The 15,940-nt window shown below is 48.6% G+C and overlaps 2 protein-coding genes across 3 annotated transcripts in view; one reads left to right on the forward strand and one right to left on the reverse strand.

Moving 5' to 3' along the window:
* chtf18 (CTF18, chromosome transmission fidelity factor 18 homolog (S. cerevisiae)) overlaps nt 1–4,495 on the reverse strand; it is a 137,537-nt gene extending 133,042 nt beyond the window's left edge. Inside the window, exon 1 of the mRNA XM_038819546.1 lies at nt 4,369–4,495. Coding sequence (XP_038675474.1) covers nt 4,369–4,462 — 94 coding nt within the window. The 5' untranslated portion in view covers nt 4,463–4,495. The remainder of the gene's footprint in view (nt 1–4,368) is intronic.
* A 130-nt stretch (nt 4,496–4,625) lies between these two features.
* The window catches only part of rpusd1 (RNA pseudouridine synthase domain containing 1), a 32,178-nt gene continuing 20,863 nt past the window's right edge, over nt 4,626–15,940 (forward strand). The window contains exons 1-2 of one of the 2 annotated variants that reach the window (XM_038820398.1): nt 4,626–4,776; nt 7,577–7,743. The gene's annotated coding sequence lies outside the window, so the exon portion shown is untranslated. The remainder of the gene's footprint in view (nt 4,777–7,576; nt 7,744–15,940) is intronic. The other variant, XM_038820397.1, reaches the window with a different exon arrangement.

A 15,940-nucleotide genomic window follows, 5' to 3' on the forward strand; every position in this document is an offset into this window, starting at 1 on the left:
TTGACCCCAGCTGAATCTCCGACCAGGTTCCCATTTCTGTCCCTTACTTTCCCTATCTCCCTGGCAGCCTCCTGCTTTCTAAGCTGCTGCGCGAGCATTCTACTGGTCTTCTCCCCATATTCATAGGTCGCCCCCCCCCTCACCTGCTCTACCTCCTTCCCTGTAGTTAACAAGCCAAACTCCTCCTGTAGCCTCCGTCGTTCCCTTAGGTCTGTCTCTGGGGCCTCCGCATACCTCCTGTTGACCTGTAGTATTTCCTTTATCAGTCGGTCCATCTCTGCTTGGTCTGCCTTCTCCCTGTGGGCCCGTATCGAGATCAGCTCTCCTCTAACCACTGCCTTCAGCGCCTCCCAGACCACCGCAGCCGAAACTTCCCGTGTCGTTAACTTCCAGATAGTTTCGCCAGCCGCCCACACACATCCTCATCATCTAAAAGTCCCACGTCCAGCTCCAGCGCTGGCGAGTCCCCTTGCTCACCTCTAGGACAACCCAGTGCAGGGCACAATCAGAGATTGTGATCGCTGAGTACTCAGTGTCCACTACCCCCGTCAGTAAAGCCCAGTACAGGATAAAAAAGTCAATCCGGGAATACACTTTATGCACGTGCGGGTAGAAGGAAAACTCCTTCAGTCTCGGCCGCCCAAATCTCCGTGGGTTCACTTCCACCATCTGCTCCATAAATCTTTTTAGCGCCTTTGCCATTGCTGGCACACTGCCTGTCCTTGAGCTAGATCGATCTAGTCCCGGGTTAATGATTGTGTTGAAGTCCCCCCCCCCCCCCATGATCAGCTTATGCGAATCCAGGTCTGGGGTCTTCACCAACATCCTCCTTATGATCTCCACATCATCCCAATTCAGCGCATACACATTCGCGAGTACCACTGGCAGCCCCGCAACTTTCCACTGACCATGGATGTACCAACCCCCAACATCCACAACTATTCTTCCGCTTTGAATGACACTCGCTTATTAATCAGGATCGCGACCCCTCTAGTCTTAAGAGTCCAGGCTGAGCCCTGTACGACACATCCCTTCCTTAATCTAATCTGATCGGTTACTCGAAGGTGCATCTCCTGCAGCATTGCCACGTCCGCCTTTAGTCCCCTCAAATACGCGAGCCCTCTTAACCGGCCCATTTAGCCCTCTTACATTCCATGTGATCAGCCTAGTTTGGGGGGGGGGGGGGGGGGGCAAAGACAAAATACTTTTCCTTTTTTAAAAAAAACTGAAAAGAAGAGGAAAAAAAATACATGAGCACTGCAGCAAGGTTCAGTCCAAACACCTCAGTCTGATACCAGCCCTTTCCTTCTCGCGAAGTCCATCGCTTCCTCGGGCAACTCAAAGTAGAAATGTTGCTCTTCAGCGTAACCCAAAGCCATGCCGGGTACAGTTGTCCAAACTATGCCTTCTTCTTAAAAAGGGTTGACATCTGGCTGAACCCTGCGCTTCTCCTGGCCACCTCCGCACTCAGGTCCTGATATATACGCAGGACACTGTTCTCCCATTTGCAGCTCTGTGGCTGCCTGGCCCACCGTAGAATGCACTCCTTGTCAAGATACCTGTGGAATCTCACCATCATTGTTCTTGGGCGGGTCACCTACACGCGGCTTCCTCGCGAGCGCTCTGTGCACCCTGTCCATCTGCAAGGATCAGGAGAACGTCCCACTCCCCAGTAGCTTCTCAAACATAGCCAGCAATGTATGCCCTTGCGTCCGTTCCTTTGGATCCCTCCGGTAGACCCATGATTCTCAGGTTCTGAGCCTAGAGAACTTGTCCTCTAGATCCTCCATCTTCTCCTGCAGCCTTTTTTGTTCGTCTCTCAACATTCCCACCTCCAACTCCACTGCAGCTTGGTGCTCCTCCTGCTCAGTCAGTGCCTTCTCCACTTTCTGGATCGCCCAATCTTGAGCATCCAGTCTGAGTTCCAGTCGCGCAATCAACTCCTTAAATCGGGTCCACACAGTCCTGTTTCTGCTTGGTGAAGCCCTCCTGTGTGAACTGCATCAACTGATTCGTCGAAGGCTGGGTCGTCAAGCCAGAACTCCGGTCCTCTGCCATGCTTTCTCCCGTTGCAGCCTCAGCCCAAGCCTTCTCCGTTCGCCTATTTTTCCCTCTGCGAGCACTCCTGGTCTGCTTCTCCGTGCACTGATGTAGGATTCCTCGTCACAGTTGTATCCAACATCAATTTTCCACTTCAGATCCGACAGAAAATCAGGGAAAAAGGTCCAAAGTTGTGACCCGAGCGGGAGCCACCACATGTGCGACCTACTCCTTCATAGCTGCCATTGGAAGTCGAGTCAGCTGTAAATTAATAACAGACTCTGGGGTCTCAACCTCAAAAGCAAATTTTACATCCATCACCGACAATGTGAAAGTTCTCTCATTTGCCAGTACTTCCCTGCATATAACACAGATGGGCTTTGCATCTTTATTTGCATTAGCATAATTGACAAAATCATACCCCAAAAAAATCATTTTTATACTGCTTTGTTCCAGAGTTAAGACTCTTCGTTGTAGGCTGTCCACCAGAGGCTCTGAAGCTCTGTGCAGAGCTAACACCAGCACTGCTCTGTACTCTCTTTAGCAGCTCTCTCCAGTTGATTCTGTTGTGAGATCCTGTCCAATTGGTAAACTGCTAATTTGAGTCTCTGGCCATCTCTTACTTTTAATAATTAATAATTGCTTATTGTCACAAGTAGGCTTCAATGAGGTACTGTGAAAAGCCCCTAGTCGCCACATTCCGCTGCCTGTTCTGGGAGGCTAGTACGGGAATTGAACCCACGCAGCTGCCTTGTTCTGAGCATTATAATCCAGCTGTTAGCCCACTGTGCTATTTTCAGTGATCCATTCAACTTCAGTTCACTTGTCTTGCTTGCCAGCAGCTGGAAAATGGAAACTACACAGATCCGTGATTTGGCGAAAAAGCACATACATGGGACGGCACTTGACGTCAAATGTGCATGCAGGGAGCGTGACCTCTCTGCTGGCAGGAAAATTCCACACAGCCTCATTTATTTCCACTTGAAAAGCGGAAAAGGCTGGCATTCTCGATGTAAAGGTCGGTAGCAGTCGGTAGGCACTTCTGTGATCGTGACCACAGCAGGAACTGCCCAACCTATCACTCCACGATCCTCCTGACACGGGTCGCAATCCACACTTTCTAAAAACCCGGTTATCGTTACAAGAACAGTGGGCTCCCAACTCCTGAAAACTGCCCAACGTCTACATGGAACAATTCAAGTAATTTTTAAAAATAAATTTAGAGTACCCGATTATTTTTTTTTCCAATTGAGGGGCAATTTAGCATCAGCATCCACCTAACCTGCACATCTTTGTATTGTGGTGGTGAAACCCACACAGACATGGGAGAATGTGCAAATTCCACATGGACAGTGACCCAGGGCCGGAATTTGAACCCGGGTCCTCAGCGTTGCAGTCCCAGTGCTAACCACTGCACCACATGCCGCCGACAATTCAGGTAATTGATGGAATACTCCTAACATGACTGTATGAGTACAACTCCAATAACACTCATCTTGGCAAAATCGAGGACAAAGCAGCCCCCGCTTGACGGGCACTCCGAACACCACCTTAAACGTTCACTCCCTCCACCACCGATGCACAGTAGTAGCAGTGTGTACCATCTACAAGATGCATTGCAGGAACTCACCAATGCTCCTCAGACAGCACCTTCCAAACCCACATCTAAAGCGCAAGGGCAGCAGATACCAGGAAACATGACCACCTGGAGATTCCCCTCCAAGTCACTCACCATACTAATTTGGAAATATATTGCCGCTTCCCTATCACTGGGTCAAAGTCATAGAATTCCCATTAAGTCTGCACCGACCCCTCTGAAGGAGCCCCATAACTAAACTTAATCCCCCACATTATCCCCGTAACTCTGGACATTTAGGGGGCATTTGAGCACAGCCAATCCACCTAAACTTCACATCTTTGGACTATGGGAGGAAACCATGAAGGAACCTGAAGGAACCCCATGCAGACACGGGGAGAAAGTGCAAACTCCACAGCCACCCAAGGCTAGAATTGAACCTGGGTCCCTGGCGCTGTGAAGCAGCAGTGCCATCGACTGCACTACCGTGCCGCCTAGTCAAACCTCCTGGAGCTCCCTCCCACACAGCATGGTGAGTGTAGTTTCACCACATGAACTGCAGGGGTTGAAGAAGGCAGCTCACCGCCACCTTTTCAAGGGGCAATTAGGGATGAGCAACAAATGGTGATTCAACCAGTATCCTCCCCCACCCACCCATGAAATTACAAAAAGACGGGGGAGCGGGCAGGGAACGGCTGGGGGGGGGGGGAATCCGGACCGGCCCCGGCCCCGGCCCCTGCGGGTTACTGTACCGTGAGTCGGTTCATGTATTTGTTCCAAAGCGTCTAATTCATCCGCGAACTGATCCTGAAAGTTATCCTCCTCCCAGTCCTGCTCCACCTCCATCTGCAAACTTCCCGCCAAATCTCCTGACCCGGAAACAGCCCCGGGGAGAAGGTCATCAATGACGTCAGCGCGGGACGGAAGACCCGCCCCACGCTCCAATTGGTCTGCACGGACGCCAATCACAAGGGGCGAGGCGGAAACCCCCTCCCATTGGCTGTTTCACTCGGTTTGGCACTGGGACTGAACGAGGTGCGTTTGCCTAGCGCCTGCGTCTGGTGGATTGGAGTCTGACAAGAGAGATTGTCAGATATAAACTGGCACCAGGCAGAGCGAGACAGAGTTGGGGACTGGTGCCTGGCAGCTTGGTCTTGGAGGTAGGTTTTAAGGAGAGTGTTTTAAAGGAGGTGAGAGGAATCACAGATCTTTGGACCCAAGCAGCTGAAGGCATGCCCCCCAATGGTGGGGCAGCGAGGGGATATTGTGGGTACACAAGTGCCCGGGCCGTGGGGGGAGCACAGTGATCCTGGATGATGTCTAATGCCGGGGAGGCGTTTGAAAATGAGATCAGTATCTTAAAAGCATGGAATTTCTCGAGAGATTGGGACTGTTCTCCTTGGAGTGACTTAGAGGAGATTTGATGAATGCGTTTAAAATCATGAGGGGATTAGACGGAGTAGATAGTGAGAAACTGCTCCCCTCTCGTAAAATGCTCGAGAACGAGAGGGCACAGATTTGCAAACTAAACAAATGCGATGTGAGAAAAAACTTTTTCATGCAACGAATGGTTGGGGTCTGGCATGCGCTGCCTGGAAGTGTGGTGTAGGTAGGTACAATCGAAGCATTCGAGAGGATTACCTGAATGGAAACAATGTGCAGGGGTGCCAGGGAATGGCACCAAGTCATGATGTTTATTTGGAGAGCCAGGGCAGACAGGATGGGCCAAATGGCCCCCTTTTGCATCACAACAATTCACAGAATCTCTACAGCACAGAAGGAGGCCATTCTAGGATGGCATGGTAGCACAGTAGTTAGCGCTGTTGCTTCACAGCTCCAGGGTTCCAGGTTTGATTCCCAGCTTGGGTCACTGTCTGTGCGGAATCCGCACATTCTCCCCGTGTCTGCGTGGGTTTCCTCCGGGTGCTCTGGTTTCCTCCCACAGTCCAAAGATATACAAGTTAGGTGGATTGACCATGATAAATTGCCCTTAGTGCCCAAAAAGGTTGGACGGGGTTACAGGGGTAGGGTGGAGATGTGGGCTTAGGTAGGGTGCTGTTGCAGGGCTGTCCAAAGGCTGGTGCAGACTTGATGGGCTGAATCTTCATGCATTGTAAATTCTATGATTCATTTGGCCCATCGAAATGCACCGACCCTCTGATAGACCACCCCACCTAGGCCCGTTCTCCTGCACTATCCCCGTAACCTCACCTAATATTTTTTCTTTTTTATAACTTTAGAGTACCCAATTCATTTTTTCCAATTAAGGGCAATTTAGCATGATCAATCCACCTACCCTGCACATCTTAGGGTTGTGGGGGAGAAACCAACGCAAACACGAGGAGAATGTGCAAACCCCAAACAGACAGTGACCCAGAGCGGGATCAAACCTGGGACCTCGGCGCCGTGAGGCAGCAGTGCTACTCATTGCACCCCGTGCTGCCCTCATCTCACCTAATATTTGGATAATAAGGAGCAATTTATCATGGCCAATCCACCTAACCCGCACATCTTTGGACTGTGGGAGAAAACCGGACCACCCAGAGGAAACCTACGCAGACATGGGGAGAATTGCAAACCCTCCACAGTCAACCAACTTCGGAATCAAATCAGGGCCCTTGCGCTGTGAGGCAGCAGTGCTAGCCACTGTGCCACCATGCCACCCTTAATTCTGTGATTCCAGATTGGCAATCAGTGTAGAACAGTGAGCGAAAGGGTAATGAACACATTAACACGTGGGCGGGATTCTCTCAGCCCGGGGCCGGTCCGGTGGATCGGTGAGAATCGCGCCACGCCACCCCGACACCGGCACGCATTCTCCACTGAGTGGAGAATCGGTGCCATTGGCGCCGGCGTGGTTGGCTGCCGATTCTCGGCCTGGGATGTTCCGAGCGGCTGTCGCAAAACGGCAATTCCCGCCGGCACCGTCCACACCTGTTCTCAGCCAGCGGGACCGCGGCGTTGAAGGATCCGGGGACCGCCTGTGAGGAGGGGGGGGGGCGTCCGACCCCGGGAGGGGCCTCCGATGTGGCCTGGCTCGCGATCCGGGCCCACTGATCGGCGGGCCGGCCTCTCTGGCTGGTGGCCTCCTATCCTCCACGTTGGCCCATGTAGTCCTCTGCCATGTTGCGTCAGGGCCGGCGCGTTGAAGGAAGCCACTGCCACTGTGCATGTGTGCGTTGGCACCAGTGCCACTGCGCATGCGCGGATCCCGCCACGCCCAGTTGACACCGGCATCGTTGAACCACTCGAGTGCTGTGCTGGCCCCCTGTAGGAGCCAGAATTGGTCATTCTGAGGCCATGTTGACCCCTTCAAGAAACGCGACGGCGTTTCCGACGGCATCAACACTTACCCTCAGGATCACAGAATCCCGCCCATGGGGGTCAGTAAATCGGCTCATGGTCCAGGTTGAAAACAATACAGTTCAGTGTTGAGCAGTGGCTGGGGACAGAGATTGAGCTGTTGGCTAGAGAATGGAGTTCATGAAGGACAATGGCTTCAGTTTAGTTGGAGAAAAATCCAGTTTATCCAGGACTGAATGTCAGGGATGCATTCCTCCTAAACCTCTAAAGCTGCACAGCGATTTGGAATATGCTGTTCAACAAACAGACCACAATTTAGCATCTTTCCCTTTAACATGCATGCATGCCAAATGTCAATATTAAACACACACAAGCAGAAGTTAGAATATTGGACGTCAGACAAACAATGAAACAAATCAGACATTGAAACACTCAAGAGGTGGTACTCAAGAAGATCTGGGTGTCCAGCATAAAGGTGAAACTTTGCAATGATGTTAAACTACTGAATTAAGATGAGAAATAGGAGGGGACAAGGATAGATTCTTGTGGGACTGCAGAGGTGACAGTGCAGGAGGAGGAAGAGAAGCCATTGCAGAAGATTCTCTGACTAGAACTAGGTAAGCAAGAGTGAAGTAATACAGTGTCTGTCCAATTCAGCTGGGTAGCAGGCACGATGCAGAAGAATGGTGGAGTCACTTGTATCAAAGACTGCAGAGAGGTCAAGAAGGATGAGGATAGTTTACCATGGTTGCAGTCAACACATTTGTGATTTTGATCAGAGCCATTTCAATTCGATGGAAGACGTGATGTTGGACTAACTGCAGGTAAAGAATGTGTGCTGTGTAGAAGTACTGAGGTACCAGGTTGGGTGTCTTTAGTTACTGTCTGCTATTTATTTAGTGAACTGATCATATTTTATAACCGTGCCATTTTTACAAAATGTCTGATTATATTGTACATCACTTGCATCAGAAATTTTGGGATTTTCCGGTCCCGCCGCCCCCAAAATGAAATTTCAGCCCGAGGTCAATGGATCTATCAATGGTCCGTCAAATTATCCATCCCGCCTGTGGCTATTCCTGTGGTGGGCGGAGTGGAAAATTTACCCTTGGAGTCTGTGTTGAAGGATGGTGCTTGGCTTTCTGCTCAAATAAATTGAGGCCACTCTCTAATGACCAAGTGTTCCTTACATACTACATTTTTGATAAGCTGTAATAGAAATGTATATATTTGATCAAGACCATTATATAAAGATGATGTGGAGATGCCGGCGTTAGACTGGGGTGAGCACAGTAAGAAGTCTTACAACACCAGGTTAAAGTCCAACAGGTTTGTTTCAAACACTAGCTTTCGGAACACTGCTCCTTCCTCAGGTGAATGAAGAGGTATGTTCCAGAAACATATATATAGACAAAGTCAAAGGTGCAAGACAATGCTTTGAATGTGAGCATTGGCAGGTAATTTGCACTTTACAGATCCAGAGATAGGGGTAACCCCAGGTTAAAGAGATGTGAATTGTCTGAAGCCAGGATAGTTGGTAGGATTTCACAAGCCCAGGCCAGATGGTGAGGGATGAATGTAATGCGACATGAATCCAAGGACCCGGTCAAGGCCGTACTCATGTGTGCGGAACTTGGCTATAAGTTTCTGCTTGGCGATTTTGCGTTGTCGTGCGTCCTGAAGGCCGCCTTGGAGAACGCTTATTCAGAGATCATAGGCCGAATGCCCTTGACTGAAGTGTTACCTGACTGGAAGGGAATATTCCTGCCTGGCGATTGTCACGCGATGTCTGTTCATCCGTTGTCGCAGAGTCTGCCTGGTCTCACCAATGTACCACACTTTGGGACATCTTTTCCTGCAGCGTATGAGGTAGACAACGTTGGCCGAGTCGCACGAGTATGTACCGTGTACCTGGTGGGTGGTGTTCTCACGTGTAATGGTGGCATCCATGTCAATGATCTGGCACGTCTTGCAGAGATTGCCATGGCAGGGTTGTGTGGTGTCGTGGTCGCTGTTCTGAAGGCTGGGTAGTTTGCTGCAAACAATGGTTTGTTTGAGGTTGTGCGGTTGTTTGAAGGCAAGTAGTTGGGGTGTAGGCATGATCTTGGCAAGATATTAATCTCCATCGGTGACGTGTTGAAGGCTGCGAAGAAGATGTCGTAGTTCCTCCACTCCGGGGGAGTACTGGACGACCGATGAGTCGAACTGTCGATCGATGAGTCGAGCGCCATATCCCGTTCATGCAAGGGCATCTTTCAGTATCTGTAGATGTCTGTTACGCTCTTCCTCGTCTGAGCAGATCCTGTGTATACGGAGGGCTTGTCCATAGGGGATGGCTTCTTTAATGTGTTTGGGGTGCAATCCCCATAATCCCACCTAACATTTGGACAATAAATTTAGCACGGCAATCCACCTAACCTGTACATCTTTGGACTGTGAGAGGAAACCGGAGTACCTGGAGGAAACCCACGGGGAGAATGTGCAGACTCCAGACAGTCATCCAAGGCCAGAATTGAACCCCGGTGAGGCAGTGGTGCTAGCCACGGTGCCACCATTGTCATAGTGCTGAAATTGTCGAAGATTATGGAGTGAGCAACTTAAAGTTTTCATAGAATTTACAGTGCAGAAGGAGGCCATTTGGCCCATCGAGTCTGCACCAGCTCTTGGAAGGAGCATCCTACCCAAGCCCACACCTCCACCCTATCCCCATAACCCAGTAACCCCATCCGACACTAAGGGCAATTTTGGACACTAAGGGCAATTTTGGATACTAGGGGCAATTTATCTTGGTCAATCCACTAACCTGCACATCTTTGGACTGTGGGAGGAAACCGGAGCACCCGGAGGAAACCCACGCACACACAGGGAGAATGTGCAGACTCCGCACAGACAGCGACCCAAGCCGGGAATCGAACCTGGGACCCTGGAGCTGTGAAGCAATTGTGCTAACCACTATGCTACCATGCTGCCCACTATTCGATTGGTTTTTAAAAATATAAACACACATCCCAACTCTGTTCAGCACAACTGCATTAACACAATGAGACTTATATGATTGTCTTAAGGCTACTTAAACAACAAAGGGATTATTGAAACTGCACTTCGTGCTAGTCCCTCCAAAGAGAGACCATTACTGCAATAACCAATTTCCTTTCATAATGCTCGTCATACTATAATACAAGTTCCTAAAGACGCGCTGCTAGGTGAATTGGACATTCTGAATTCTCCCCCAGTGCACCCGAACAAGCGCCGGAGTGCGGCGACCAGGGGACTCCCACAGCAACTTCACCGCAATGCCAATGCGAGCCCACTTGTGACAATAAAAATCATTATTATAACATTGAAACATCATTGTCTCCACCAGTTTGCCACATTACATTTGTTACCGTTTTAGGGCCCAGCAATTATCCTGATCTGATATGTAGCATCTGGATAGCGAACTTCATGAATAACTAACAAATGTTATTTTCTTGCTGCGCATCCAGTAATGTGCAATGTATTGGCTTTTTTCCTATATGTAATTATGTAGGTACGGTCTAATACCATATCCGCCAAGTACACAGGGCGAAATTCTCCGCACTCACGACGGTGCGGAGAATAGCGGGGTTCGTAAATTTTTACGGCCACGCTAGTCTAACGCCCTCCCGCTATTCTCCCCCCCCCCCCTCCCCCACGCCCGACTCCCGACACGAATCGCTGCCGCCGTTTTTTTTACGGCCAGCAGCGATTCTCAGCTGGCCGATGGGCCGAAGTCCAAGCCCTTTACGGCTGTTTTTACGAACGGCAAACACACCTGGTCTGGCCGTTCGTAAAAACGGCCGTAAAGTCCCGATTTTGAAAACCATGGCACCGATTGGCACGGCAGTATCACGGCCGTGCCAAGGGTGCCATGGGCCCGCGATCGGTGGGCACCGATCGCGGGTAGCGGGTCCGATTCCCGGGCACTCTTTGTCCTTCCGCCGCCCCGCTGTATCACTTCGCGGGGCGGCTGAGGGGCATCCCGGCCCGCGCATGCGCGGATTTCGCGCAAATGCGCGATGACGTCATTCGCGCAAATGCGCGATGACGTCATCCGCGCATGCGCGGGTTGGAGTCTTCCAATCTGCGCATGCGCGGCTGACGTCATGTGACGCGTCAGCCGGCGCAAACTCTGGCAAGCGGGCTTAACGAAATTCGTTAAGCCCGCGATGCCAGAGTTCACGGCCGCGGCATGCTAGCCCCGACCGGGGACCAGAATCGGTTCCCGGTCGGGGAGGGGGAGGCTGGCGTCAAACCCGCCCAGATTTGACGCCAGCCTTACAATTTCTCCCTGTGTGGGAGAATCGCGCCCACAGTCATATCCAGAGGTTTTTCTTTAAAAATTTGAGTATATTTCAACTCATATATTACACAACTGAGTACAACTCATACTGCTGTGGGAGTCCCCTGGTTGCTGCACTCCGGCGCCTGTTCGGGTGCACTGGGGTTGAATTCAGAATGTCCAATTCACCTAGCAGCGCGTCTTTAGGAACTTGTATTATAGTATGATGAGCATGACAAGGTGCCACACCAAAGGTTACTGCATAAGATAAAGATGCATGGCATTAAGGGTAAAGTAGTAGCATGGATAGAGGATTGGTTAATTAATAGAAAGAAAAGAGTGGGGATTAATGGGTGTTTCTCTGTTGGCAAACAGTAGCTAGTGGTGTCCCTCAGGGATCCGTGTTGGGCCCACAATTGTTCACAATTTACATAGATGATTTGGAGCTGGGGACCAAGGGCAATGTGTCCAAGTTTGCAGATGACACTGAGATGAGTGGTAAAGCAAAAAGTGCAGAGGATACTGGAAGTCTGCAGAGGGATTTGGATAGGTTACCTGAATGGGCTAGGGTCTGGCAGATGGAATACAATGTTGACAAATTTGAGGTTATCCATTTTGGTAGGAATAACAGCAAACGGGATTATTATTTAAACAATAAAATATTAAAGCATGCCGCTGTGCAGAGACCTGGGTGTGCTAGTGCATGAGTCACAGAAAGTTGGTTTATAGGTGCAACAGGTGATTAAGAAGGCAAATGGAATTTTGTCCTTCATTGCTAGAGGGATGGAGTTTAAGACTAGGGAGGTTATGTTGCAATTGTATAAGGTGTTAATGAGGCCACACCTGGAGTATTGTGTTCAGTTTTGGTCTCCTTACTTGAGAAAGGACATACTGGCACTGGAGGGTGTGCAGAGGAGATTCACTAGGTTAATCCCAGAGCTGATGGGGTTGGATTATGAGGAGAGGTTGAGTAGACTTGGAATTTAGAAGGATGAGGGGGGATCTCATAGAAACATTTAAAATTATGAAGGGAATAGATAGGATAGATGCGGGCAGGTTGTTTCCACTGGTGGGTGACAGCAGAACTAGGGGGCATAGCCTCAAAATAAGGGGAAGTAGATTTAGAACTGAGTTTAGGAGGAACTTCTTCACCCAAAGGGTTGTGAATCTATGGAATTCCTTGCCCAGTGAAGCAGTTGAGGCTCCTTCATTAAATGTTTTTAAGGTAAAGATAGATAGTTTTTTGAAGAATAAAGGGATTAAGGGTTATGGTGTTCGGGCCGGAAAGTGGAGCTGAGTCCACAAAAGATCAGCCATGATCTCATTGAATTGTGGAGCAGGCTCGAGGGGCCAGATGGCCTACTCCTGCTCCTAGTTCTTATGTTCTTATGCAACCTATGCTCCAGTCGGCATATTTGACCAATATCACTGTTGGGAATCATGATGTTGCAGCGTTCTCGATATGTGTGCAATGTTTCAATACTGATCCTATGTTCACCGGCTGTATTTATATGGATGAATTATACATAGCAGTACAAGAAGCCATTACAAATACAGCAGGATCTAAGTAATCTAATTCTAGATCTCTTCAGTAGCAGTTTCTATGGAGTGGAGAAGAATATTGAAAGTAAGTTTATATGGTTTTTCTATTTAAAAAAAAGAAGAAATAAGCCACATGTTTCACATAACGGATTATTGCATATCACAAAAGTGTGCAGTAGGAGGGATCGGTGCTTTGGAAATGAATAGGCGCAATAGAGCAGCAAGTGGTATTTTGTTCATACAATGGATACATAGCAATGTAATTGTCATTAGATTCTTCTAGGTACAGTTCAGATATAGAGCAGGGTTTTTTTTAAACTTTCAAAAGCGTTTTAATGTTGCGCATTTATTCAGAAGAATTTCCAATGTCTTTTCTTGCTGTGCTCGTCAGCTTTAAAAAAAATCAGGCCGGAGTTACAGGTCCAGCCCATGACTCAAATCCAACCATTGCTCAATGAAGTCATGTTTGGCCACAAAAACAAAAAAGTGTGATGTCCACCTTATCATAATTTGTTGCCACTTTTGTACTGCTCCACAGAGTCCCTCACCAGAAATGTTGAACAGCTAATTATCAATGACGGCAAAGTTTGCTGAATTAATGTTTGTATGATTGTCACTTAGACCATTTCAGAATGGTGCTGCAAGGCTTGGAATTAGTCATGTATTTAATTACTCTGCAAGCTGACTGAGGGTAACATCTTTAATGACTTGTTCCAGGCATTTCATTTGAATCTTAAATATAACCTTGGACTTCAATTAAGTAATCAAATAAGTGTTTTGACATCCAGGATTGTACTGATTTTCCACAGCTGATGTTTTTAATATTAATATTTATTGAGCTTGTTGTGAAGTATGATTTGCATCCAGTATCTTGGGATTGCACACATTCTCAGAGACAGACAGAATTTGGCAAGTAAGGGGGGTATTATTTCTGACTGATTGTGGTAATTACGGTAAATTACGGTGGGCAGCACGGTAGCATTGTGGATAGCACAACTGCTTTACAGCTCCAGGGTCCCAGGTTCGATTCCAGCTTGGGTCACTGTCTGTGTGGAGTCTGCACATCCTCGCCGTGTGTGCGTGGGTTTCCTCCGAGTGCTCCGCTTTCCTCCCACAGCCCAAAGATGTGCAGGTTAGGTGGATTGGCCACGATAAGTTGCCCTTAGTGTCCAAAATTGCCCTTAGTGTTGGGTGGGGTTACTGGATTATGGGGATAGGGTGGAGGTGTTGACTATGGGTAGGGTGCTCTTTCCAAGAGCCGGTGCAGACTCGATGGACCGAATGGCCTCCTTCTGCACTGTAAATTCTATGAAACTGCAGCATAAATCTAGATTTTTCCAGTCCTTATACTCTTCTGATAAATGCTTCAATATCAGATGTGTTTTTCCAGAAAATATTTGCTGATAAAAAGGCTGACAAGTGAAAGGTTCCTGTGAACTGAAAGCCTATTCTAACAATAAGAAGTCTTACAATACCAGGTTAAAGCCCAACAGGTTTGTTTCAAACACGAGCTTTCAGAGCGCAGCTACTTCTTCAGGTGACTGGAGAGGTATGACCCAGAAACATTTATATAGACAAAGTCAGCGATGCCGGACAATGCTTGGAATGCGAGAATTTGCAGGTAATCAAATCATTACAGATCCAGAGAGAGGGATAATCACAGGTTGAAGAGGTGTGAATTGTCTCAAGCCAGAACAGTTGGTGGAATATTGCAAGTCCAGGCCAGATGGTGGGGAGTGGATGTAATGCGACATGAATCCAAGATCCCGGTTGAGGCCGCACTCATGCGTGCGGAACTTAGCTATAAGTTTTTGCTCGGCAATTCTGCGTTGTCGCGTGTCCTGAAGACCGCCTTGGAGAACGCTTACCCGGAGATCTAACAGTGGCATAGATCTCATGCATGCTTATTAAGCCACAAGAACAAAATAGTACATCAGACTTTCCAGACAACTACAATTGCCTTTTATTACTTTTGTTGGTGAGTCCATACTTGAAACACTGACTTTTCCATCCTCTGTACTCGATCTGCTGATTCTTTGCTGCATATTCTGTCATTTTGGGGTTCCTGCCCAGCAACTTTGTGCTTTTTGCCATTTTGGCCAATTTCCCCTAATTTGATAACTTGTTTTAATTCATTAATAAATGAAAACAGGTGAATTTTTTTATTCATTCGTAGGAAATGGATTTTGCTGGCAAGGTCATCATTTATTATAATCTCTAATTGCCCTTGAGAAGGTGGTGGTGAGCTGCCTTCTTGAATCGCTGCAATCCATGTGGTGTCAGTACACCCACAGTGCTGTTAGGGAGGGAGTTCCAGGAGTTTGACCCAGCGACATTGAGGGAATGACAAGATAGTTCCTAGTCAGGATGGTGAGTGGCTTGGAGGGGAAATCCCAGGTGGTGGTGTTCCCATGTATCGTCTGCTCCTGTCCTTCTAGCTGGTAGAGGTCGCAGGTTTGGATGGTGCTGTCAAGGGAACCTTGGTGAGTCACTGCAGCGCACTGTGTAGTCACTGTGGTGCATCTTGCTGCCAACTGTGTGTTGGTAGTGGAGGGAGTTAACATAGAACAGTACAGCACATTACAGCCTTCGGCCCTCGATGTTGTGCCGAGCCTTGTCCGAACCAAGATCAAGCTATCCCACTCCCTGTCATTAATGTTTAACGTGGTGGATGGGGTGCCAATCAAGCGGGCTGCTTTGCCCTGGTTAGTGTCGAGCTTCTTCTGTGTGGTTGGAGCTACACTCAACAAGTTCAACTGGAGAGTATTCCATCACACTCTGATCTGTGCCTTGAGATGGTGGTCAGGCTTTGGGGAGTAAGGAGGTGAGCTACTCCCTGACTGGCTCTTGTAGCCACAGTGTTTATATGGCTGCTCCAGTTCAGTTTCTGGTCAATGGTAACCCTCAGGATGTTGATAGTGGGGGATTCAGTGATGGTAATGCCATTCAATGTCAAAGGGAGATGGTTCGATTCCCTCTTGTTGGAGATGATCAGTGCCTACTGGTGCGGATGTTACTCGCCACTTAACTACCCAAGCCTGAACATTGTCCAGGTCTTGCTACATTTGGACATGGTCTGCTTTATTGATTGGTGATTTTTATTATGTTGCTACATGTCTGGTACCATAGCAGTTATGTTACTGGACTGCTAACCCAGTGGCCTGGATTAATGATCTGGA

This window comes from Scyliorhinus canicula, chromosome 15 (assembly GCF_902713615.1).
Source record: "Scyliorhinus canicula chromosome 15, sScyCan1.1, whole genome shotgun sequence".
NCBI classification, from domain to species: domain Eukaryota; kingdom Metazoa; phylum Chordata; class Chondrichthyes; order Carcharhiniformes; family Scyliorhinidae; genus Scyliorhinus; species Scyliorhinus canicula.